This window comes from Festucalex cinctus, chromosome 5, assembly GCF_051991245.1.
Source record: "Festucalex cinctus isolate MCC-2025b chromosome 5, RoL_Fcin_1.0, whole genome shotgun sequence".
NCBI lineage: Eukaryota > Metazoa > Chordata > Actinopteri > Syngnathiformes > Syngnathidae > Festucalex > Festucalex cinctus.
In genome coordinates, this window is record NC_135415.1 from 8,796,549 (window position 1) to 8,824,000 (window position 27,452).

At 39.6% G+C, this 27,452-nt stretch overlaps 1 protein-coding gene across 5 annotated transcripts in view; it reads left to right on the forward strand.

The window, feature by feature from the left end:
• The window catches only part of pdlim2 (PDZ and LIM domain 2 (mystique)), a 34,394-nt gene extending 10,914 nt beyond the window's left edge, over positions 1-23,480 (forward strand). For all 5 annotated transcript variants that reach the window (XM_077522460.1, XM_077522462.1, XM_077522461.1 and 2 more), the window contains 7 exons: positions 572-641; positions 973-1,124; positions 3,098-3,161; positions 14,214-14,332; positions 20,223-20,371; positions 20,757-20,868; positions 22,441-23,480. In XM_077522460.1, the coding sequence (XP_077378586.1) occupies positions 572-641; positions 973-1,124; positions 3,098-3,161; positions 14,214-14,332; positions 20,223-20,371; positions 20,757-20,868; positions 22,441-22,633 (859 nt within the window). In that variant the 3' untranslated portion in view covers positions 22,634-23,480. The remainder of the gene's footprint in view (positions 1-571; positions 642-972; positions 1,125-3,097; positions 3,162-14,213; positions 14,333-20,222; positions 20,372-20,756; positions 20,869-22,440) is intronic.
• Positions 23,481-27,452: the final 3,972 nt, after the last annotated feature.

The following is a 27,452-nucleotide window of genomic DNA, read 5'->3' on the forward strand; positions in this document are numbered from 1 at the left end:
CCTTTTCTTGTCATCTCTTTCCTACACACAGTATTGCAAGCCTAGGCAACGAGAGGTGGTGTGTTTCTGCGTGATTTACCACAGGCATTCGGGCCTTCCTGTGTGCCTCATTACAGTACCTCAGGCTTGACCAAGAGCCAGTCATCCTCTGGCCCTGCAGCTAGGGGGGGCACTGTGTGTTTGAATTGGCCACTGAACTGCCCATTTTTCCCCTTCAAATTTAATCATCAAATTGCCTGCAGAATGTGTTTTTGTTGAAAGCAAAAGTGACTGTAGTAGTTGGAAAGAGGAGAGCCATCAGAGGAATGTTTTTGAAAGAGACACACAGTTAGATGCCAACAGACGTGCTTGAACATTATTCAAAGCATTCTGAAAATTTTCCATAGTGTAATTTTAAATGATATTCCATTCAGTAAAAGCTTAATATGAACTTGCACCATTTTTTTTCATTTTGTAATTGTTTCAACATTGTTGAACTTAAAAACTGTAGAACTGAAAATAAGGGTAACTTTAAATCAGAAATAATCAATATTAATCTTTGATTGATAACAGTGGGTTTCTGTCTCTCTAGGCTTGAACTTTCCAGCCCAAAACAGACAAATGGCATCAGCACCCCTGAACAGCTTACTGGGCGCTTTCAGGTCAGGCTTATTTATGTTTTTTTTCCTGTCACCTGTCTGTTTGGAATTTTATTTTGTAAACTATACTCATGCAAAGTACAATCTCTAAAACCACTCCCTCAACAAATCATTTTTTTTCTTCTATAATTTATGGTTTCCTGTCATTATGATTTTTGGTGAAATGATTTTGATGCTTCTTTAACCATTTTGGCCACAATAAATGAGTACTATTTTGATGTCATTGTAGGTGCACTGCATAGCAACTGTGAAATCCAAATGCTATGATAATCAATTCAATTACAGAATATTAATCCAATACTGAAGTACTTTCCTACAATGGTGTGATTTGTAGGAAGCAGTAATAGTAAGTCGAGATGAGAACCAGAACTATAGAGAGTACAGCATATCCAGCCCTGCATCGCTGTCACCTGTACCGTATTCACCACAACCTCCTGGCAGTCCTGAAGGCAAGAGGGAGAAGTTGACAACCACCACCAACAAGAGGTAATAGCTCCCATGATCCCCAATGTTTAATGTGTTCATGCTTCTTATAATTGACTTGCAGGTAGATACCCTAAAACCTTATATTTTTTCGGGTATTTTAGGCTGACTTTATATTTACAAGGTCGCCACAGGTACTTTATAGGTAATGTTGTTTTGAAAGTTTAACTTGTATAATGTGGTACAATAAAACCATGATCTGGGCATGCATGGAGTGTCGAAACATATTTGTAGTGAGAAAGATTGAAAGTTTACCTTGGAAAATCTTTCCGCAGACAAACTCAAACCATAAGGTTATGGCGATAAAGCAGTTTTATTGAGCCTCCTTAAATGGTAAAAGGATGCTGTGCAGACAGTCAGGTCTGGCAACATAGTTTCAAAATGTTCTGTGCCAGGAAAAATGAATCAATGATTTCATTATACTGTAATGCGTTTGTTAAATCAGCTATACAGTTAAGATTTGTAATATCAAATTCAACATACACATCTAGCTACCATTTCAAAAACAAACTTTCAATGTGTCAGGAATTTTTAAACATTTTTAAATTGTCTTTTTGTGAACTGCAAACCAAACAGAGCTTCACAAATGTTCATTATTGGGGGTTCAGAAATCTACACACTGGGAAAGTATTTAGAATCATGGAATTTGGTTGATTGATTTGAAGTTTCCAGGTCTGGGAAAGTATGGAAAACTATTTTATAGAAAAATATTCGTGTTTCCACAGCTCTTTTCTTTAAAATAATAAAAAAATAAAACTACATGGAAACGGTTATCAGAATAGCTGTGGTTAGTGATACTAATTTTATTACCAACATTTTCTAAGAAGTAACATTCCCGTCAGGGGTCAAATTACGACTTTACTTGGTAAAATTTAACAAAAGAAGGATGAAATAATGCAAAGAAAACAACAAAATGGACAAATAAAATGCCAAGATACTTCCTGGCAGAAAAAATGGAAAAAGATCAACTGAACGCTTCATACGTTGACGTTTCAAATGATAGCCTGCAACAGTTTTATGCTACAATCTCGTCAACAAAGACTGGAATACAACGTTGCCAGCCTGAGTGCTTGCATATAACGTCACATATAACAGATGCACATACAGACTGCACATACAGAATATGTGCAGTTATAAAAACTGCTTTTATCGTCATACTTGTGTTTTTTTGTTCAACATTGTCAGACTAGAAAATCAACACTTTTGCGGGAGTACTGAATAGTATATATTGCCTTTGGAAGTATTTGTATTGCAGTAACTATACAATAATGAAACCAAAGGATCACTGTTTTTATAAAAAAAAAAAAAAAAAAAAAAAAGACGAGCAATCTAAACCGAAGGATCTCAATCAAAAATGACGAGCGATCTTATTACTTTAATGATTCGGAATGAATGTTACTCATCCGTTTTTTTTAAAGCTCCTTTAGTAGGCAATAGTTGAGTCTTTGTGAAAAGTGTTCTATTTGACTTGTTGAATAGGATTAAAGTGGACAAAGTGCTCTCTTGACGCTGCAGCATCCAGTGTCAATAGGTATTGCAATAACAAAGTGGAGCCACAAGCTTTGACTGTAGTAACAAAGGATATGCATAGGATATCACATTCCTCCATTTGCAGTCACTTGAACAAAAGCAGAATGTGGAACATTCACCGCACTTATTGTATGCTGCCATTTGCGAACTTTGACAACTTTTGGCACCAGGTCAATTGTTCAAAGTGTGTTGTTTTGAAACCCCCCCCATTTTTTTTAAAATGCATTCACATCTATCATATTTAATTATAATCTTTTCACTAATATTTGAAGTGGCCATGAGTGTAAATACATTGGGGGAAAATATTATGGTTGATAGCTTGTAAGAGATTATTAAACTTTGGTTACCTTATTACTAGACTGCAAATTTTCATATTTTGTAATACTAATATAAACACTAAAATATACAAGTATATTGATCTACTACTTGCTTTTCTTGTGTTCTAGTGTCCAGCTCCGCTCATGGTCGCCAGAGGAGAAGAGTTATAGAGTGCCCAGGCCACTTTCACAGGTTGGTTTTTGCAAACGTTTTGTGTTGTTAGTTTTCTTCATTATTAGTGCGTGTGGCGCACAGTCAAAAGGCAAGTTTATTTCTATAGCACACTTCATACACAAGGCAACTCAATGCGCTTTACACAAGGAAAGACCTATAAGCATAAACAGAAAGGTTCTTGGTTCGAATCTTTGCTCCGGCCTTTCTGCGTGGAGTATTCTCTTGGTATGCCAGCTTCGTCACTCATTCCAACCATGTACAGCATGTCTATATGAGCTTTGTGAATGACTAACAACTAATTCAGGATGTACCCCGCCTTGCACAAAATGAGCTGGGATAGGCTCCAGTTCACCCCTGACCTTGAGCAGGGAATATGGTAGGAGATGAATGGGTTTGTTTTCACTGATCCTAAACATACTGTCTCATCCACTAAGGCATAGTATGAATGAAAAGTTAAGTTTGTACAGTACCGTGTGCTAGATATGCTCCCACTGTATTCTTGTTGTCGATGATTGTAAAGTGTTCATCTGTCTCAGGGATTTGTTTCTTTCCTGATTAGCACTCTGAGATGCGATTATTTTTGACTGCACTGCCCACTCCAGAAGTGAAAGTTTTTGAGTGTCTCATTTGTTCATCTTTAGCTGCAGCACATTGTGTGTGTGATGCCTAACTGTTAATGTTTTATGAGGACCTTGCTGTAACAGGATACAAGAAAAGCTTAAACATTTTTACAGCAGTGCTTATGTAAATGAGAAATATCAGTCTTTAGGAATATTTCATATTTAAGGTAGGCAGCAGTTAGAAAATATTTGTTATAACAGTGGCCTTAAATTTGGGTTGTTTCAAGAAGACCTATTATTCTCCTGAAGCAGTTAAATATGTTAAGGGGAGGCTTGGGGTTATCTTGTGAATGCCACCAAACAATGTTGTGCTTATTTACAGTATCAGCAACAAAACCAAAACGGGGCTAACTCGGGCATCTGCAGCGCTCTCGGTGAGCTTTCGAGAGAACATGTTGTGGGAAAGTTCATTGTGAATTATTTCAGCTATGTGTGCATGCTTGGCTTAACTAAAGACTGAACATGTGAGATGACAGAGCAGGAAAAACATACAAGACCCCTTGTAATGGCCGAAGGAATTCCAGAGCTTTTTATAACTCTTGTGGATGCTTGATGAAGTTATACAAATATGCAGAGGTTTGAACTTGCAAACATTTGAGTGTTCCTTCCAGGAGGTTTCAGGCTAAGAAGGTTCATCTAAAACAATGTGTTCTTGAGTTTGGGATACTTTGTCGTTGACAAATGAATTGGGATCCTAATGCAGTAGCTGCGTTCACACTGCAATTTGGCACATCAGGGAGTACAGCCATGTTTGCCACGTGACGTTCAGAGAGAACGTGTTGAAGTGCATGTTGCAACAGCAGTTGGGAATGTCCCATTAAGATAACTAGGTGTGTCGCGACGTCAGCATGACAGTGACAATTGTTTTTAACGCATGGGGGCGTGGGCGGTGACTCAGTAGGATGTAATACAGTACGTCACACACTGGTGTGATACTACAGAAATGGACAAATTCTGGACTCAGTTTCAACCTCCAATCCCACATTGGTATCATGAAAATGTGGGCTTAGATATTTTAATTTACATAGTCGCAGTCTCCAGTTAACAAATAATGGCATATCTGGTTCCAGCACATACATCAAAAAATGGCAAAATAGACTCCTTCCTGATATCACATGTGATAGGACTGCAAAGTCTTAGGGCTTGTTCCGTACATTCAAGTGGATTTAGGGCATGATGACTTTACAACATGTCCGTGTGGTTACTTGAATCTATTCAAGGCTGAAACAAGTGAGATAAGTGATATCCACTTAGATGCCTGAGGCGGCGGATTGTTACAGAGATGAGAGCTGCCCAGGATTAAGATTTAGCGGAAGAGAATGAGGTTTTGCAGCCAGGAATTTTAACAAGATAATGTAAGTGACTGGCGGCTTTTTAAGTCATACTTAATGGTCATTCGATGCTCAGTTTAAGTTGATCCCATTACAAAAATTTAACGGTGTATGTGTGTGGCGATATGTTAGGCATAATTCTGGGGAAAGTACTTGCATTTATCATGCAAAGGTGGTTTTAAGAGGTTGCTTGTGTTTGTCATTTGAATTAATTTGCAACAAATTTCATTTTAGTTTCTCAACCTACTGTTGTAATTTTGAGACTGAAGCTAGGGGTGTTAAAAAAAATCGATTCGGCAATATATCGCGATACTACATCGCGCGATTCTCGAATCGATTCAATAGGCGGCTGAATCGATTTATTTTTTATTTTATTTTATTTTTTCGTGATACGAATCGAATCGTCAGGTACTAGGCAATTCACACCCCTAGAAGCTACTAAAGTACAGCACTGTGAAACAAAAATTCTGAGCTGGCCTACTAGCTCACGTGCACATGCACTCAAACTCAGCCTGTTTGATGGAATTTGCTCCTGTCATGGCTGTTTTTCTCGAACAACCCCATATTTGTGATTCATAGCTACACACTTATTTATTTTTATTGTTCTGCTTTCCCAAATTATCTCATTTAACTTGAGTTAAAGTCTCTGTCACAGAAGCAAATTTAAATAGTTCAAAATATAATTGGAATCTGTTGTTTCAGTTTTCAACCTTAAACACATTGTGATTTTGCCAGAATCTAACAATTGATACAACCCTGTCTTTAACTGAACTGAAATTTGATATCTTTGCCTTGTGCACTACAGTTTTTTTGTTTTTGTTTTTTGTTTTTGGCCCACTTTTGCTGGTCTGTAAGTTGATATAAAATGTAATTTCTGACTGCCATCTGCACTTGACAGCTTCAGTGCATACTATCATTTAGCCTGGTGGATGAGTTATGGTGAGTTATGGGTTTTGGCTGACCCTTTTCCATGAATGTTGTCTACTGCGGTTTTAAAATGATTAGCATCCCACTGCAGTGCTGTGATTAGTGAGTTGAATTCTTTCAGAGCGCCCCATGGGGAACTGGCCGGCAAGAGGCCTGCCTTGGCTGCCCTGTTGTACATTATGCTGCTTGGGCTGGCAGGAACACTGCAGCTCAATAAATGCGAGCTGTGGAGGCTCCATGACAAGGACCTCTGTCCCGACTGAGGTGAACAGCACTTCTATATCAGGTGATCGGCCTGTCTGAAAAGTGCTTAAAAGGCTTTTCCACACTTCTTTGGGATCCCTCAGTGAGCAAAGTGGGATGTGCGCAACAGGATCCCCCGTTTTCCAGGGTGTTGGGTATCCTGAGAAAATGCTGTGTACAATAGAGAGGTTGTGATGGTCCAGGCTGTGTACGACTGGTGCTGGTTTTCCTGATGTATTACAAGGCTGGTCCTTGTGTGACGAGAGCTAGACGAGGGGGATGGTTGTGTAATGTTGTGGAAACCGAGGAGCCTGCCGACTTTTCCGAACCGTATTTAAGACATCATACCAATTTGCAATGTCAAGATGTTGCTGAAGAGAAGAAGTGCTCTTTATGCATGAGAATCTTGAGCACTCGTCCTAACATGCACATCAATACATTTCTTGTTGGAATCGTGTGTGTGTGTATATACTAGGGGTGTCACGATTCGCCAACTCCACGATTCGATTTAAATTTCGATTTTGGGGTCACGATTCGATTTTTTTTTCGATTTTTTTTTTTTTTTTTTTTTTTTTTTTTTTTTTCTCCGCTCCCCCACTTTATATCACAGAGGCATATGCTTCTGTAGGCTAAGGCTAGTCTATGATCATTGGTTCTATTCATTGTACAGTAAATCTTATTTCAAAAGATCGGCTACATATAGGTGATGCAATTTCCATATTATTTTTGTGTAAATTTATGTAATATATGATCATTGACATTAGGCAGGAATGATCAAATTCAAAGAATTTATTTACAATATAAAGTTAACCGTCTTGTTCTTACTGAAGTGTAAAATAAAAAATAAAAAAACAAAAACAAAAAGTCACAGTGGGTGCCTGCCATCTATTGACTGTTTTTGGTTACAACAGTGTGCTGTGCGTTCCTCTTAAAATAATGTGCAATGTGCAACAACAACAAAAAATATATTGTATCCAAAGTCATGGAACAAATACAGCCTGAACAAACTATATCCCAACATTTACAGTTGCTGGGCATACTGTAGCGTGGTTCAAGTACACTAATTAAATGTTTGAATCCAGCGTTTTCCAAGGCTGCAGGTCTGCTGCTATAAATAGACCTATGGATCTGGCGTTTCGCGCGAGCTGAAGTGTGTGGAAGTTTCACTGTAAATGAGGATGAAATAGTTGGTTGGACCGTTGTTTTCCCACTTCTAGTTGAATTTGATAAATCTAAATCTTTGTGATGCCTGCGTAAATGTCCCGTCATGTTTGTCGTGTTTCCCGTTGTTACGGCTGGCGGCTCGGGCCCGCCGCCGGCTCCGCTCCCCTAGTATGTATGTGTGTGTTTGTGTCGGCTGGTGCCCGTATAATGGTACTTCAGTTTGAATGCGCCAGCGCGACACTCTGATTGGAGGACTGTGCCAGCGCGACACTCCGATTGGACGACTGTGCCAGCGCGACACTCCGATTGGACGACTGTGCCAGCGCGACGCTATTGTGTATCCGTGTATTATACCCCTATTGGTTATTGTTGTTTCTCCTCCGTTCTGTCAGTTCTGTCAAATGCGGTTATTATTTGTTCACCTTCCACTTTCACTCCCTTGTCAAACCCCTGCCTGAAATTTCAATTAAAACTACTCAGATGTTAAAGTCGACCTGTGTTTATCTACTCTATATTTTCTGTTATTGTGTTACTTCCCTTCCCCTTGACGAGCCGGGCGTAACACCGTGGCCGAGTACAGTACGCGCACATAGCATATCTTGCAACTGTGGTCTTTTTATCGACAACGTGAACGTTGTCGACATAACTCACCGGGAACGCAAAATGTTTCCAAACTGGTGACGAGAGAAGCGGGAGCGGCTTGAATCACCATTGCTGTGTCTGTCCGCGCTTGCCATCATGACTGCAGGAGAAGTCAGCTAACAAGTGCCGTTAGCTAGTAGCTGAATGGCTGCGTCTCATTTGCTTTCCTGGGAGGTGGCGGTGGCGGCGGTGGCGGCGGGCGCGGGGGGGGGATCGAATCGTGTGTCCTCTCTTCTATTTCGATGCTCGAAATCGTGACGTAATTTCGATCGATTTCGATAAAAAATCGAAATCGTGACACCCTTAGTATATACGTATGTCTAGAGGGATTTACTAAATGACACTTTTGTCAGTAAGGTTGAGATACCTTAGCCTTATGAATTCAGAAACGCATGTAACATTTCAGTTCTGAATGGGGCTGCTGATTTTGTAGTCTATTGCTGCATAAGCCAAGACAGTGTCAAGAGTTGTGCTGGCAGTGGCCACGTTGAAGGGATGTTTTCTTCTCCAGTGTACACTGAGCCCTGTGACTGCACTGTGTAAGGCCTTTTCACATGGACTTGTAGCCGTTAAGCTTGGGAGCCATTGTCGCCTCTGCAGGCAGCATGCCTCTCCTCATCCCACTGATTGATCAGCCCGCCTCATTTTCTTTCCCTGGAGTGGGAAAGCAAACTGGGGAGATTTTGATTTCCTCCTGCTGTGCGGCTCATTCATGGGGATACTGCCCCTGCAAGTTTTATGTGGGAGTGTTGGCTCGGAGAGATGAGCCCTTACAAGTTGATGTTTATGAAGGTGGTTGAGCTGTCAACATTCCAAAAGTTGTTCAGGGAAATTCATGTATAACTGTGGTGTATTCGTGCAAAAAGTTTGTGCCCAGCTTGTCAACAGTACACATTGCTAAGTCTGTTTTATTTTAAATGTCGCCTTGGCTGAAATTGTGGTACATTTTATTGTAATATTTTTGTGTGACTGTGACCAAATGTGACATGTTTTGTCTTTTGCAAGCCATTTTTCATGATTTGCTTTCAGAAATTCCTCTTGAAATGAGTCTTTTGCTGTATCCATGTATTGTACAGCTGAATTATAATTGTATTCTCTCAAGTCACTATATGCCTCTTCTCTGACAAACCACAGACCTACCACATTGTTTCTTGTTGGTTACTGCAGTTGAACGGCATTTTTGTCCTAACGTCTTCCAACTTGTGTGACAATTTTCATCACAATTTTTTTTTTCCCTCCCCCCTGCTGTTTAATCATACTGTTCTTTTCAGCAGCAGTCGCACGTTCCCGTTAGGTGTCACGGTCTTTTTATGTTCCGGTTGAAACTGTAAAAGCAATTTCATTCCTCGTCTGTACTTATAACTTGTGACATGTGTAATGACAATAAAATTTGATTTCCGTTCCCATAAAATAGTGCTAACATTTAACCAAAATGGACACCTACTGTATGCTAATCTTAAGTTTAACTGGCACCTCATTCTCAGTTTCATTCTTACCAACTGTCTTGAAAAACCCCGCGGACAGTTTATTTACGGATTCTTCTGCTAGCATGTATGAATGACAATTGAATATAATGTGGGTTTCTGCACAGAACACTAAAACTACTGTATGTTGACAGGATTTATATGTGGAGTCTAAAAGTACTTGCTGTATTAGTCACAATTCCTGCACGTAGTCTGTCTATTTTAGATGTTTTTTTTGTTTTTTGTTTTTTTTTAAATTGCCTTAGCATTCTATTGTGAACTTGGTGGCATATTGCTCATCATCCTGTTGTTTCTTCTGGCCTGTAATCTTGTACAGATGGTTTATATCAGGAGTAGCCTCATTGTGTGTGGCCAGCAAATCAAGACAGCGGGAGGGTTAGTACTGGCACCACTTTATTCCATGTTAATGAATGTTGCACTATGTAAGCTTGAGCCAAGAAAATGTATTTAGATTGAATTATGGAGGTCTCGTGATTTAAGTATAACTGAACGGGCTTCTGACCGGGTTCATAGTTCACTGTATTTCTTTCCTCTCAATGAAATCAGTGATAGCGTAGTAGGGGTCGATCGCTCTGAAAGTCCACCATCATGTTGAAGAGATACGCTATGTTGCTGATTGTAAAACGGTCACAAGAGACAGTGCCAATAGCTTGAAATAAGGCCAGGTGTCCGTCGGATACTGATACCCGGTATTGCCCAGATACCTGATGTTGGTACTTGCCCATCCCTACAGATAATTATCAGATGAAACACATTTTTGCAAGTTTAAAGTGCCCTGATTATTATAATGGCCAGTCTTGTGACATCTGAGATCTATGACCTCAGATCTTGCGTTACGAAGTTGATATGAGACCATAAAATCTTTAACGCATTTTAATGACATGGACTCAGTCATTTGTTACATTCCCCAATGCTCTTTATGTTGTGTTCTCCATTGCAGAATGTAGGCACAATTATGCACTAATTCTAAGACCTAATTACAAGGCTTGGTCAATCAGTAACAGTGACTAGTGGGTTGATTTCCAGACTCGGTCCTTTTGTTCAAGACCTCCAACAAAGAAAGCCACTGGATAGTAAAAAGTGTATATTCACACTTTCACCAGTAGTGGTATTATACAGATGTGGTAGTGTTTGGCGTAGTAAGTTGGCTGTACATCATTGTTGGTCATTATTCACATTATGTGGTAACACAGTGGATGAACAGAATAGATTTTGCACTTTGTAATGGCAATGCCAACTTTCCAAAATAAAATGTCTTGAGTATCTATACCTCATTCACTGCCTTTGACAAGTATACTTGTCAATTGTATTTTTTAGAGCGGTGCTAAATGGGGGCGAATCTGAGCATGCTCCACTGTAAATATCAAACTTGGAAACAACTTTACTGATGCCCAACCACCGGTAGATGACATCATTGCCCCATTTTATAGGAAATAAACACAGTTTCAGAGTCCATGGGAGAAATGGCTGTATTTTGGCAAACCTACATTTTTCTGCTGTCAATTATAAAAGAACGGGACGGGACAAAAAGTAGGGAGTCTATTCTGTTATTTGGTAGATTCGGTTTATATATAATTATTGAATGGAATATGACGTGAGTATTGGAAATGTAAAAATTTTCTATAATGACTGGCAGTGAATGAGATACTGTACTGTGCAGTGCTGGTCCATGCCCTGTAATTGAATCCGCAGGGTGGTAATGATGATGCAGAGTGGCTTGCTTGGAGCCAGACCACTGGCACTATCCCCAACATCTCCGTCGGCCTTGATCTCAAACAGCTGCTCTCACTTGTGTGCCTTTTCCTGTTTTTGTTTCTTGATCTGGTCAATAATCAAAGACTTGGTTAGCTTTTGAATATGAACCAGTCAGACTACGCTCAAATTAAATTATACGCCACACTGTAGGATATTATGTCATACTGTATTATTTATTTAAATACACAATATTGTGCTTTTGTACATAACAGCAATGCATATAAACCACCTACAATCTCTAATAACAATTTTGAGGTACTTACCGTACTTGCTATTGCAAGCATACATTGATCACTTCACAAGCAAATTAGGTTCCCCTTCATCTGACAATTAGCATATATTTTAAACATGGAAGGCCAAAACATCCCTATTGAAAATTAAATTGCACTGATAAACTAGCCACTAGAGGGTGCTAGAATTGCACAAATTGAAATCCTCATTTTTTTAAACAGATGTGTTCCCTTTAAATATTGAGAACATGACGACGACGATATTGTGGAAGTTTTAATATCACAATATTGCCCTTATCGTTACATACCTACTTGCCACTCGTGAAATGTTATGGCAGAGCTGCCGCATGCACTGTGAATGTACAAGCTTGGCTTGGACAGTTCAAATGCACGCCCGTTGTAATGGAAATGAAATGGAGGCAGTGTAGTGGTGTGGTTTAGAAGGAAATGCCAAATTTACAGTAGTGACAAGTTCATTCAGATTGTAAAATGACAAACTCAAGTGAATCACACACCCTCTTGAACGGAGCCGTACTATACTGTAACAAATTGAATCGTAATCCCACTGAAGAGAATCGTTCTACTTTTGAATGAACCATCTTTAAATTTTCAAATTCTGATTTTCAGTAGGGGTATGCGAAAAAATCGATTCATTAAAGAATCGAGATTCTCATTTATTAATCTAATCAATATTATATCCAAAAATCGATTTTATTTAAATTAGAAATGAAGAAGGGGAAAAGGCAGTTGTAGCCCACATGTGTTTTTTGTGTGGAAAAAGGCACTTACAATACAAAATTAATAAATGTTTAAACAAAAAAAAAAAAAGCACTAATGTCTCTATTTGTCATTTTGTCTTGCAAAGCAGACTGGAGTAGATCATGACAATGTTGTGCATATCTGTAAATTGAAGCAGAAATCATTTGTCAATCAAATAATTTTGAATCGAAAATCGATTCTGAATCGAATCGTAGACCCAAAAATCGTAACCGAATCCAATCGTAACAGTCAGATTCCCAGCCCTAATTTTCAGTATTTTGCACCAATTAAATAAATACCTTGATTCCCTTGACTCATGTATTTTATCATCCTGTAGTAATTTGGTAGTATGTTGCATTGTGGGTCTGAGATGATGCAGATTTAATAGGTGCACAATGGACCAAGCAGTTTTGTGAGTCTAGCACTTACCAGCTGTACTGTGTTTACTGCAATTAAAGCCTTCTGAGGCCATTGGTTTGTTTTGCCTCTCTTTTTTGTTTTTCTTTGCTGGGCTGCATTCCTCTTGAGTCTCATAGATCACTGTTGGGATTTTCACTGAAAAAAAAGTAACACACACACAAAGGCCGCTGTTGGAGAGCATGGAGCTTCTTATTGAGCAGCCAGACAAGTTACATAACGTACGGTTGGTTTGCATTAGTGAGGATTCATCTGCACCACAGTGTGCCTTCATTGCGTCTTCCTGAAGGGGATGCCTGAAGTATGCGTGTCTGTCAAGTATATGCCCTTGAGATGGGCTCACCGCAGGAGGGGACATGGGTGCCTCTGCATTATCGTACTCCTATTCATATGGAATAAGTGATCTTGTGAGCCTGCAGTTGTTTTTTTTTTGTTTTTTTTGTTGGGATTATCCTGGGAAGAATCCCAGGGAGATGCCACTGTGATCGTTTCTTCGCAAAGGCTTCTTGGCACGCACCACTAATCTGCCTGCTCACAGAAGGAAAAAAGAGACAGAAAATTGCACTCGATTGAGAACAGAAACATGTTGAAAGAGTTGCGGGATTGAAAGAGGATGGTGGCATTGAACTCTTTGATTTTCATCTCATCACTGCCACTGTCTTAAATTCATGCCAGGAAAGGAAACTGTTTGCGCAGTGCCCACGGAATCTGGAATGTGAATTGGATTTAGTCTAATTGTCACTGTAGTGGACTAATTGTTGACAAATGAGGTCAACAGATTTTGTGGTTTTGTTGGAATTCCTGAAAGCAAAAGTGTCTGGTGTGAGTTGTGCCATGCAAAATTTTATTGCAGGTGTGCTGACTGCCAGCTCACTCGTGAACTCTTATGACATAATTAAAGCTAATCAGTCAACCTTTGCACATGTTGTAACTTAACTGTTTTTTAAAACTTGGAGCAGTCAGAGCACCTCAGCTCAGCTGTTTGTATGAGTGTCTTTTGTCTCTGTTGGCTATGTAGCGCCCTCTTCTGTCCAAACCACATATAGAAAAAACATTCAGTGCTATGTGATTTGTACTGTATTCTTGATAAGTGCAACTTCTGATCTGGTCGAAGTGGACATTGTTCATAACTATTGTGACTTACACTATATCTCTGGGACTCTCTTAAGTTTAACTTGCTTTCCCATTGAACCCAATTCAATTGGTACTTAACATCTGTGCCACACTAGCCGTGTCACCGATGGGACTGAAGTACGAACGGAATATCGAGATAAAATAAATAACTGAAGTAAGTTGCTATAAATGTTTGGTCTGGGTAGCAAAGAAATGTGGGGTGTGACTCCTGTCAAAGGGCACCAGTGATGGTGGCTGACAAAGACTGGCAAAGGTGTTTTGATGATGCTGTCATTGTTCTGTTCTGTTCATTTTTTTTCCCATATAAACAATATTTTCATCTGTGGCCAGAAGGTCTTGACTGCTTCTTTCCCTTTCTTGTCAGGACTTATCTCCTTCAGACTACAGAAATAGTTCTTTGTCCAGCAGAACCCCGACCCCACCAGGACACTACTCTCCTCCAAGTGCCATTGAGCAGGACATGCCCATGTCTCATCATCGCAGGTAAACAAACACCATATACATTGTACTGTACCTGGCTTTGGATGTGTAATGCATGTAGGCTAATCTAAAGTTATGTTGCTTTAAGTCTCAGTTCGCTAAAACTTCACATGGCCATAAGTTTAGAAAACAAAAAAAGTGTACTATTTCAACTTGCTCCTCCAAACAAAAATGAAAGTGTTCTCATAAATCATCAAATGAGTTTGACTGGTTTTCATTCATGATAGATGTGATAATACAAAAGTAACTGCAGTTTTATTTCAATAGTATCTGGTTACTCATCCCTCTTAAGACATTGCTAAATCACCAGCTCTTTGATCTGAAATTAGAGGTGGGGAAGTTCCTGCCACTTCATGATTGAGTTGTCAAATGCCAAGTATCGCTGCATCTTGAATCACTCCTTTTTTCTTTTCTTTTTTTTTTCTTACTCAGTGAGTCTGACTTTAAATTACTTGAAACAATGTTTCCAAACCATTGTTTAGCCTAGGCACATATCTTCCATGAGAACATATCTCACGTCACACACTCACACCAGGAAACAAATGTCGCCAAGTGGATACTCAGTTTAATTATGAACCTTCTGCCATTTGGAGGAAGATTTGTATTTCATTTTTCTTCCTGTCACTGAATGTTAAGCAAAGATGCATTATTTGTAGTAAATGTATAATTTTCGGGCCAAGTAAAGGAAATGTGATCATTTCACCTGCTGATCTATCACAGCACATGTAAGTTGCCAACAAACTGGAACCATCAATGCCTCAACTACACATAGACATTCTGTCTATCAAGGTTATGAACAGTCTGTGATAAAGGGCAGCTTTGGTGTCCAAACCTCACTAGAAATGAATCAGATTTACTGGAGACAATGCAGACCAAACCCTGACACCGATACAGGGATGAACAGTAGGGATGTAACGATATCCAAACACAATACAATATTATGATATGAAGGTCATGAGAACGATAATTATCACAATATTGTGGGGAGATTGGTGATACAAAAAAGGTCACAGTATTGCAAAAAAACAACAAAAATCTCATACTAAAAAAACACACGCAAAATTGGGATTTTGTCCAATACAGCAGTGAAAAATATTATAAAACATATAAAAAAATATATAGATATTATATATCTTGGGGCACTTACTTGCTAGTGCAAGCACACATTGAGTTCCTACACATATTGGCTTTGTTCACAAGCATATTACATTCCCCTTCATCTGAAAGTTAGTGGATTTTAAACATAGAATGGCCAAAACCTGCCTTGTAAAAATTAAACTTCACAAAGAAAACTAGCCACCAGAAGGTGCTAGAACTGCACAAATGGAAATCAACCCGACTTTTTTTTTTTTTTTTTTAACAGATGTGCTGCTTTTAATACCGTGACTTGACAGCGACGATATATTGTGGCAGTTTTCATATCGCAATATCATGATATTGCCGTTGTCATTAGATCCCTAATGGGACAGTCCATAGCAAGGGGATAGTGTTCAGTACCCCATAGTCCCAAAACACTCTCCACAGAAGTCCCTGAAGGACAAGGTCAAACTCTTTCTTCCTAACTTCTCAACTGAACTACGTATATTCAAACGTCACAATGGATGTTTCATCTCTCAACCAGCTTCAGGATTGATGTTTCACAGTCTATTGGTACCCTCAACTGGTGAAAAGTTCGTACTGCAGTCAAGCTTTTGCGACTGCGAATCAGCAGTGACCCATTCTGGTGGACTCAAGCTCAGTCAGTCGATCATTGCAAGTTACAATGTGGTATTGCTGCTCAAAAATATAAATATTATCCACATTAAAATTTGTATTTTATTTTTAATTTTTATTTATTTATTTGTTCTTCTTCAAAGAACTTTAGAAGTTCTTTGAAGTATGGGAAACCAGAAATTCTTACTTTCTCTGCTGTGCTTGCACTGAAGACACTGACGCTTTTGTGTACGGAAGCAGGTACTTAGTCTAAGGAATTATATGTATTATAATGTGTAATTCTAATAATTATAATAACATGTGTCTGCTAGGCATATTACACATTTTCAGATAAGTGTTTCTACTGCCTAGTAATCCAAGGCGCCAAATCCGCTGCCATGTTATGTTAAACGGACGCGTTGGCAACAGAAACATGATAACCGGTATCAGTTGGTGTGATGCTTTGTGATTCACAGTAACAAGTTGTTACCACTACTTCTCAAAGCTATGTCAAGCACTGAGCTTATACACAAGGAAGTAATTGACATAAAAACATGATATGTACGCCTTTGAAACATGAGACTTTAAATATCATATTGGAATGAAAGAACACATTTTTCACAACCCCTAGGTACCAGGAAAGTTAATGCAACAGGGTGTCCCCGGGTCATTCAAAAGGATAAAAAGTCAGTAAATTGATTTTGCTAAAATGAAGGCCTTAAATGGCATTAAAAAAATAAAAATATGATGTCCAGAGAGAGGCATTAAAATTTTAAATAAAATTGATGTAAAATATTGTTGTTCATGCTTTATTTTACATGAAATCTGCAAAGGAGTCACGATAACTCAATTTAACAATAGTAGCCTAGAGTCCACAAGTTGCTTCTTGTCCTCAATACCAATTGCTCTGAATTTGAAAAGAAAAACATACTGTTCCTGTCATCAACGTCCAACATGGAACACTAATACTACCTAGGGGCAGAAAATTACCTCCACTCAAATGTATGATTGTTTGACACTCCTTTTAACTGTGTAATATATATATATATATATATATATATATATATATATATATATATATATTTTTTTTTACTTCATGAATAAACTGGAATTACTATTACTATTAAATTACTGTATCAATGGTTGAAAAGATACAACCACATTTGTATTTGGTAACCCTATTTGTCCACATTTGTTAATTAACAAGAGTATGAAAAATGTATATCTTATTATACATTTACAACAAGATATAACGTGCAATTTAATTGCAAGTTAACTATTCATGTGATAAATTAGAATTGTAATCAATACACAGCCCTATATAAACAGTATAGCCATATATCTATGTATGCATGTACTAGTGTGTAACATGGGTATTAAATTCATTTTGTTTCATTAATAACTTATTTTAAATTAGACTGGCTGACACCTGTGGAAAACCTGTACAATGGGACTTATCTTCAAGGTTTCCCTAAAAATATGTACAATATCCCCCCTTAATATTGTAAAATACGGCTTACGGTAATTTTTTGAAATTACAGTAAGTCTCATATACACGGACAGTCTTGCGAAACGGTCCAATCAACATTCAGTAAGGAGAGATGAAAGAGTGAGTGCTCTGTGCCTTGCTCAATGCCACATCAGCAGTCCTCAGAAGGTAGAAAGCTTTCATAATTGTTGTTGGGCCAATGGCTGGCGTTGAACCCTCAATACGCTCTTGCTCTTGAAAGTCTGTATTGTGCAGCCTCACAGTCCATTTTGAAATGTTTCCCATATCCAGAATTCCTCTGGGTTGAAACTAGATCCACAGACATTCCTTTTGTATGGTTGTAGAATGATTGTTAGCAAGTTTCAAAGGTGCGCGTTTGTGTGGAGCTCATTGCTGCTGCAAATTCTGACTCTGGTTGCCGCCTACATGGCATCGTTTGTGATGTATCTGTGATTGGACTCTTTACAGCGTGCAGGTGCTGCCCTCGTCCAGTCATGTTGATTACCCAAATGTTTTGTCCAGAAGAAATACAGCCTAAGAAAAAAAGAAAAAAAAACGTCGTCAGTGGTGCAATCTTTTGTATCCATTGTTTCTCCTCTTTTGCTTGTGTGTGTACACATTGGAGAAGGATGGACTTGGGCCCCAGTTGAGTAACCACAGTCGATGCGTCAGCAAATGCAGTCATATGCAAACACCCACTGTTCCCAAAAAGTCAGAGTTCCCCTCTTCCCCTAATTGGCCTCCAGTTTGAAGCCCCCAGCCCGCACACGAGCCCCTCTCTGCTTCTCCTCAGCCAATCACAAGCAGTACGACAGCCCATTTAAGCAGCGTGGCCAATGAGTTGCAGACTAGAGACACACCTTTCATCAAACTCTTGTTTTGCAGTTCTTGTCTGCTCTACATACTGTAGGTGTCTGCTATACATCTGGCTGTGTGTGCGCTGCTATGTTTTGTTGTTTTGTGCATGCTAATTTACCTGGGATAAGTGTTAGTGTTGTGTAGCTTTGTTCTCTCCAAGGTGAGTGCTACCTTTTCAAGTTTGGGATTTAGTTTATGGAGATGTTCTCACTTAAACATACTGCAGTGCTTGAGAGATGTTTTCTACATTTGATGGGCTCATATATCTTTTTATCAGTACTTTGTGCAGGATCAGTGCCTGAAAACGTGCTGCCCTCAAACATTCAGTAGATTCCAAGAAATTTTGGCCACATTTCAATCTCCATGACATTTCATGTTCAAGCTACGTCATTGATACATTACCGCAGTCTCCTGCTTCTTGCCGTGACCCGATCTTCTGTTATTTGGTTTCCTCCCAGTCGAACGCTACTTTGCATTTGCTGTGAGATTGCATGTCAGGAGGGATGGTGACTGACGCAGGAAAGGAAAGGAAATGGAATTGCTGAGGGTGGAGCTGAGCGTGTGGAGAACTTGCAGTTTGAGCTTCCATGGTCTGTTTTTAATTTGAGCCGTGTTACTGTTAGAGGATACACAGGAAAGCGTCTGAGTTTTTTGCTTTGGCTCCACTTTTTGTGTCTTGTCCATTTGCCATCTTTGGTTTCAGCCACATCCATCTTGTAGGAACGATACACAAACACACAACCCATGTGATGCATAACCTTGTACATTCAGACCTGGTTGTGGTGAAGTGACTCGAGAATCAGGCTTTCCTGTTTCGTCTGTCTTATTTGGAAGAAGTCATGTCAGAGTGTGGAAAGTCCTGACTGTGAGATTTGCATTGTGCAATGAACCCATTGGCACCATGCAGTGAATGCCACAGTGACTTAAGTGAACCGTGCTATTTGTTGTCCAAGTGAACGGAGCCCTGACTATTTACTTTTCATATTCTTTCATCCTCATCTTTGCGCTTTCGCCAATCCAAGTAACTCTGCTTATGAGCCACGTTTGATAGCGAGTACCGATACTCTGACATAAGGCCACATATCAGCCGGATATTGATACCTGATATCACTGCTTACCCATCCCTACTGCTTATTTAAGGGATCCTCTGTTGACATCACATCCTGAATACGCAAGTTAAACAGTAACTGTATTGGCAGTGTCACATGATGTGTGGGACAGACATCAGGCCAACCTGACTGACTGTCAGCTCACAATCTCACTTGGCTGCTGAGCGATTGCGTGTGTTATCATCACACACCTGGCTCGACTGGTGCGCCCGGTTCCGAGTGACGAGTCAGCAGCTGGCTCTCCGCACGTACTTGTCTTCCAGTCAAGATTTCAATGGATGTTTCTTTAGTGGGTGGTGGAGTGCCAGTAAATGTTTTTTCCAGCACACCAGGAACAAAGAATGTGCTTGTAAACAGCGCTACTGTTTTCGTAATGAGCTGCCATGTTGTACTCCCCCCTGGTGAAAGCTTACGCTCACCCCTGCTGTGCGCTGACTGGCTGCAAGACTTGCTTGTAATAGCATGCATGATGGCCTCATACTTTATTAATCACCTTTGCATGTTTGTGAGTGAGAGCAATGTTAAATAGGTCGTCTCATGCCCGCGCTGTGCACTTTAGACTCGATGCGTTGAGGTCAAAGTTCCAAAGCCAGCTGCTGACCCTTTCTTCATTTCCTCTGCATTCCATACACACAACGGCTCTCTCAAATATTTTCTACCAAGCATATTTTGCAGCGCTCAAGTACATTGTTGGTTGATGTGACTATTGTTCTTTGTTTTGTTTTGTTTTGTTTTGTTTTTACAGTAGTTCAAGCTCTGAAGCAGTCATGCAGAAGTTTGACAAGAACTCAGAGGTTTACAAAATGATCCAGGAGAATAAGGAGTCTCGCACGGCACCTCGTCAGTCCAACACCTTCAAAATGCTGCAAGAAGTTCTGGAGGCCGATGAGAAAGGTTGGAATAGCTTGACAAACAAGCACAAACAGTAAAATAATAGTACAATTTGTTTTAAAATGCAAACATGATGAAAAGTTGTGGACAGTTGAAATGAGCGGAACCAAATTTGTTACAACTGTCTGTTCCCAAATGCATCATGCAATGTAAACTTCCCCATCGTCCATGCTGTGAAGAGACAAACACGCCTGAGTGTAATTTAATTTATGAACAGCAGGTGGTGGAATGCTTGTGGGAGACAAATCAATTCACAACGAATAACAGTAACATTCTTTTATGACAAGAAAATGGCATGCAAAACCAAGTCCAAGACATAAACAAGCCTCAGGGACAGTGAGCACTTTCAACATCTTACATGTGTGTGCGTGCGTGCGTGTATTTCCAGAGGCGGCGTTGAAGTTCCCAGGAAAGTTATCGCCCAACGTTCCGAAACCAAGCGCACCCGTGGGAGGAGTCAGCAAATACCACACCTGTGAGAAGTGTGGCACCAGCATTGTGTAAGTACACATTTACATGTTTTGAGTTGATTGAAAGACCAAGAGCGTCAACAAGTTGTAAAAAAAAAAAAAAAAAATCTAAACTAAAACCACAATGACTTAATTATCAATCGAATCATAATTTAATATTTTGTGCAGGACATTTTTTTTTTTTTTAATCATTTTATTCTACGCTTCCGTAATTCAGTCTCCACTCACTGACATGAACTGCTTGCACTAACATGGATGCAAATGAGTAAAAACTAGTTTACAAAAGCAAAGTTGGTATTGCCAACTTGGTGATGTTTCCAACCTCTCGAGTGGGAAAAGTGATGCTCATATTTAATTTTCCGCTTATTTAAATAAATATATATTTATTTATATAGTTTGTGTGGATGTTGATGCTGTGTTTGGTATCAGGAGGAATAAAATTAATCCAGGGGAGGGGATAATTTTTTGTACTTGATTCTAGCGGTAGGCGAGTACTGATAATAACCCATACCCTTACTGTTATTTCAAGTGGCTATTTTCCGATAAATAACTAACTAGGAATTAGAGCAATGGTGTCAAACATAAGGCCCGCGGGCCGGATCAGGCCCGCAAAGGGGTTTAATCCGGCCCGCGAGATGATTTTGTAAAGTAAAAAAATAAATAAATAACATTGTAATGTCGGACTAATTAATCAGCCGGCCACAATCAAAATATATAAAATTTGTAATTTCACAAGCAGTCCTCAGACGAGCAATGCAACGTACGGGGGAATTGTCCTGGATGTCATTTTTTTCACACAACTTAAAGTTATGGTTTGTTTAATTGTTATTATTATTATTTTAAATCATAGACCAACATAAATGTGTTAAATACGACACAAATTCAATTACTGTTAACACAAATCGATATGACAAGGATTAGCGTCCTTATAACGTCATTAAATACGCCAGGCAATGCATTCTGGGAATGCATACAATATATATGCAAAACAGGTCGATTTAACACGTCCAGAACGTATACCGGGAAAGTGTTGCCGCGTCCATTAGCATTTGTGTTATTCTTCGGAACAACATAATTACACTTGAGTTCTGTAATTTAGGGCTGGTCCACGAAAATCTGCGTATAAATGACGGTAATCGTATATAAGTTATATACCGTTATTTTACCGATGTGGCCCACTTGGTAATAGATTTTCTTCCATGCGGCCCCTGAGCTAATCTGAGTTTGACACCCCTGAATTAGAGTAATAGAAAATTGACATTAATTTTATGCATTTAATGGAATTTTTCATTTTAATTTTGAACATAATTTAGTTTTTATTGTTATGTAAAGTAATTTTCATTTGCCTACCTCTCAGCGAAAGGGAAACAAGTTTTTTTTTTTTTTTTTTTAAATGATCAGTGATTTTTATTCTAAGGCCACATGACCAAGCCCTGCTCTGTAGCAAAAATGCTCAATAATTAGCCGAAGCCCATTGATGCCACCCAAAAGTATTGTCGTCATCATCATTAGATTTGAGAAAATCATAAATGATGTCCCACAATCCTCTTGTGACCCACTGTGCTGTCGTCTGACCCAACTCCTCTTTGCCCTGACATGCAGCACACAGGCGGTGCGCATCGTGGACGACCGCTTCCGCCACCCCGAGTGCTACACGTGCACAGACTGCGGCCTGAACCTCCGGATGAGGGGTCACTTCTGGGTGGGCGACATGATGTACTGTGAGAAGCACGCCAAGCAGCGGTACCAAGGGCCGGCCGGCTCGCCGCGATCCAGCCTGTCGCCTCGCCACTGAGTCTCCTGCCACTGGCTGCCTGACATCCGCCCCGTCGCACCCACTTACGGACAATGGGCACGTGCACGGGGAACAACAACATGGCAGATTTTTCCTTTTCTCATCACATTTAACAGTGTTTGGCGATACTGTATTATCCTTAACTTTCTTTTCTGACAATTTGCGGAGGTTTTCCATGTGGCTCAAAGTTCACCGTTGTTGGCTCTACAAATTCACCTTCCATGCATCCATGATTGTCACATTTTCTGATGTGACAATCATGGATTTACTTTACAAACACACCAAAACTTTAACATCTCCAAGACGTTCCAAAATCTGGATAATCATTCATAAAACAGTTTGCTAATACAAAGGGACCAAATCTGACCTACAATGCATGCCATACAGTCCAGTATGCAATCTGTATGCTTGCACCTTTTGTGTGTGTGTGTGCGTGCACGTGAACGAGTGGGTGATGGGGGGGAAAAAAAAAAAAAAAAAAAAAAAAGTACTACCTTGACAATTGCAGACTCGAATGACTTTGGTTTTTTTGTTTGTTTGTTTTTTCGCTAGGCCAGCAACATTTTCTATATCTCCTCGTAAACAAAATTTAATAGGAGACAACAAAAATGTTTTGTTTGCTGACCGTTGCTGTTGTGTTGCTTATGAGGGATTATTCATTCTTTCAATCTACAAAAATTTTGGATGTTTGTGTGATTGAACTGTATTCTATAATATAAATATACATACACCATTTTTCAATGCATAATGTATGCACAAGACATTGAGTGTGAAAATAAGTGATACTGTATTTGCCCAGTTACAGCAGTATTCTGCATGTGGCACTTAATAAATTGCACAACTAGAAGCTTCTTGTTTGGTGTGTGTGCAATTTTTCATTTACTACGACACACTTTGTGCTACATCCTTTGTCCATGACTGAAAAGTGATTTACTTTACAATATGGCCTAACAGACCCTTTACAGGTGACGTCATTGCTTAGCTTCCGCTGTGCCTCACAGAGGGCAAACATCCCATAACAAATGAATGTAGAGAGCTTGATTTTCGGCGAGCGTTTTCGTTAAAAGGTGGAAAATATGTCAAGAGTCACAAAATCATTGAAACCAGTCGTTTGGAGCCGCTAGCTAAAAAAAAAAAAAAAAAAAAAAAAAAAAGTTTGTTGGAAGCGGAAGCTTAAGGTATGTTGTTTTTGCTTGAAACGGTACGTCGATCACTACTTTCATGGTGTAAATTGTCATTCATTAAATTGTTTGTGTCCGGATATACTTGTCTTGCTCTATATCGAAGTTTTCAAGCTATCTTACCTTGCTAGCTGCTAACAAACAAATTTGCCCCCCACCGCAAGGGGCGCACTTAAACGTGACGTCACACTGGAATGGTCTATTGCATATGTGTCGAGGGCCGGAGCACTACATGTTTTCTAGGCTTCTCTACTTCAATGCACCTGATTCAACGATCAGGATAATTATCAGGCTCCTGCAGAGCTTGCTGCTTAGCTTAAATATGAGTCAGCTGTGTTGAAAATGGGAGGCCTCGAAAACCTGTAGGGCTGCGGCCCTCGAGGGATTCAGTTTGACACCTATGGTTCATTGACATCAAAGCAAAACTCACGTTAACGTGTTTTTTATTTTTTCTTAATTCTTGAGCAAAATCATCTGCCTCTGTGTTGGTAAATTAAATCGTAGGCCTACCATTAAAAAAATAAATAAATACTGTAAAATAAAATCTCATTCCAAATCTTTACAAACAAACGTTTTACCAACGTCTCTACTTAGCCGCATGAGCTTGTTCCAAATTTTCTTCCAAGCTTTGCAGCATATAACGTGTCATCAAGTCGACCACAAGATGGCGGCATTGTCCCGCTGAGGATTTGGTTCATGTACATGCTTTGGAATTGAACGTGAATCTTTCAGGAAGATGTTTTATTATATATGCATTAATTTAGTCAGAATGATCCGACTTTATTAACTAACACTATGTAAATTTTATCCATCTGAGGAATTTGCATACTCTTTTTAGTTCATTTGAGTGAAGACAATGTATCCCACTGTTTCAACAACTCATAGACCATCACTGCTAATATTGAATATTATTAAATATAATGTGAATGTGTCATGGAAATATAGGCTACCTGGAAATGTTTGCACAATTGGCAAATGGTTTATGAATAATGTGACGAAACTTGACTGAATACGCATAACACGCTGGTTACTAATGAATGAATGGAAGGATGGACTATAGCAGAAGTACAATAAGCGAAACTTTTTTCTCTCTCGCACACACGCACACAATATTCAACTCTTGTAGCAATTAGGGTTCCATTGTTTCGCAACGTCCCCTACCGCTCATAAATTTCAATGATTGGAAATATTGACTGCTAAAAATATGCCACTACATCATCATTGGTAATCCCATGAATTGTAGAAGCCTTGACTTTTCTTGAATGCCAAATTAAAAGCATGTCACCAGGAAATGCTGCGAGCAGCTCATAAAGGGGCGCTTGTGTGTCTGTGTTGGGGGGATTACACCACCGCCACTGGATGTCGTGTGTTCGTCAAGGGCCAACATGCTTGAGGTCTGCAACTCAGGAGAACTGACGCTTCTTTTATAAATCCCAGCAGTCTGCTGCAAATGTTTCATCTTTTTTTTTATCCAAAGGGGAACTCGATGAGAATCGCTCCATGCGTTCTAATTTCGATCATGTCATCTGTTGTCTCGTGTACCAATCATATGTCCTCCAGTTTCCCAAATGTTGCGTAACTGACCCCATCTCCCCGACATTATCTCAGAGTTCCACATCTACTTGACGTGCTCCACTTTCTCAACACCGCACCTGGAATCAAGTCCAGATGTGTGGGGAGAGAGAAAGATTGCTTGCCATTAAAAAAAAAGAAAAAAAAGAAAAAAAGAAAAAGAATCTGCCTATGGGGTGCATAGAAAAAATGTTGGAACGGCATTAAAGTTTGTCTGGATGCCATTAAGCACAATTTGATGTAATGTGTAGTTGTGTTGTGGGCGTGACTTTTAATGGAAACTGCTTTCTCTCAGATGAGAGATTTGAGACTTGTCCACTTGTGTTGTGGTGGTGGTGTTTGTTGTACTATAGCGCCCCCCCCCCCTTTTAAAAAATAAAAATAAAAATAGCTTGAATAAACAGCCCTCTGTTTCATTAGCGAACAGCTAGGCTCTCATGTCCTCCTGGCACACAGAAATAACAAGCCTGCGCGCGTCACAACAGTTTGCCATTATTCGGCCGATGACTGCGGTGCCTTTCCCTTTCTCGTGGATCAGTATTTTTAGAACACTAACTGTACTATTTTGTCTTGTTGTGAATAAAATATGTCACACAAAAGCTGTCATGAGATTGCTTTTTTTTTCCTTCTTTTTTGTGATAACCACAAATGGATTATATTGCAATAAGGAAGAGTGACGGGCTGCTAAGTGCAGTGAGCAATTCATCCAATCACACATTTTATACCACTTGTCCTCATTAAAGGCGCAGTGTGTAATAAGTGACCACTAGATGTCTCTATAGCATAGATTGCAGCCGAAATATATGTATATAGAAGCAAGAACACGCACTTCGGTGGCTCAGACACCACATTTCGCAAGCCTACCGCCAATACTTATTTTGTGTGAGCAAACGAGCACCTTAGCTAGCGACGACGACTTGGCAGCCGGTGTGAAACCCGGAGAGTGATGCCGAAAGACAGAGTGAGCCAGATTTAGCAGCTAACAAGAGTGGCTAGCGAGAGTTAGTTGGTGCCATCAGCTAGAGTGGCTAAAAAGAGCAGCTAGCAGGAGCAGCTAGCTTGCGACAGCAGCGCAGAAGCTGACAAGAGAAGGAAGCCTGAATCATGAGAGTCAGCGACAACCACCTGAAATCCTCAGCTGTGGAAGGTAAGCGGCGGTCGCGGACCCATTGGGTCCAACACTTAATGCAAGCACTATCAGGGCTAACTACGTTCGCGTTGTTGTCCTTTGGGCATCTATTGCAGGAAATGGTGGCGAAACATGGTAGCCTGTGATTACTAGACCTACAAATATATTTAGAAAAATAAATTATGTTTATGCGATTCTAATATTTCGTATACTATTGACATAAAGAGACGGTTAATTAATTAGTTCACCACTAGATAGTGAGAGAGATCACTGACTGTACTTTAGGTCGCAGGTGTGCTGGGACAATCCCAGCTGAGTCATCAGACCTCTCACATGAAGTCAACTATAGGGTGCAGTACACCCTGGATTGGTCACCAGTCAGTCACGGGGCACTATTTTGACATTGTATTAGAAAAATGAATGCACAGCGGCACAAACATTTTCAATATAATGTTGGCTGGTTAACACCAACTTAGTATAAGTTTGCATCATCATTTGGAGAATTTAGAATAACTTTATTAAATTAGCAAGAGCACTTTTAAAGTGTTATATTTAAGGGATATTGACATCAATGACATTTGCATTTTTCTCTCCTCTGATTGGTTGGTCAGAGCAAAACTTGTTACATGTGTTTTATGTTTTATCATGTAATTAGGTAAGTATTGAATCTGAAACTGTTTCAGCTCATTGCCTCAATGTTTAAGTACTTCATTTAGGCGGACATTTTGCCACTTGCTGTCGACTGAAAATGACATCAGGGTGGCTAAGGGCTCAGGTAACGACCAATCGTGGCTCACCTGTTTTTTGGGTTTGGCCATGTGACGTTTGCAAGCTAAACCCTAATCCGAGGAAGGTGGGAAGTCAGATTTTTCCGACTTAATACCAGGAAGTAAGCACTGCAATGCCCCTTTGAACTCAGAGATCTGAGTTACCAAGT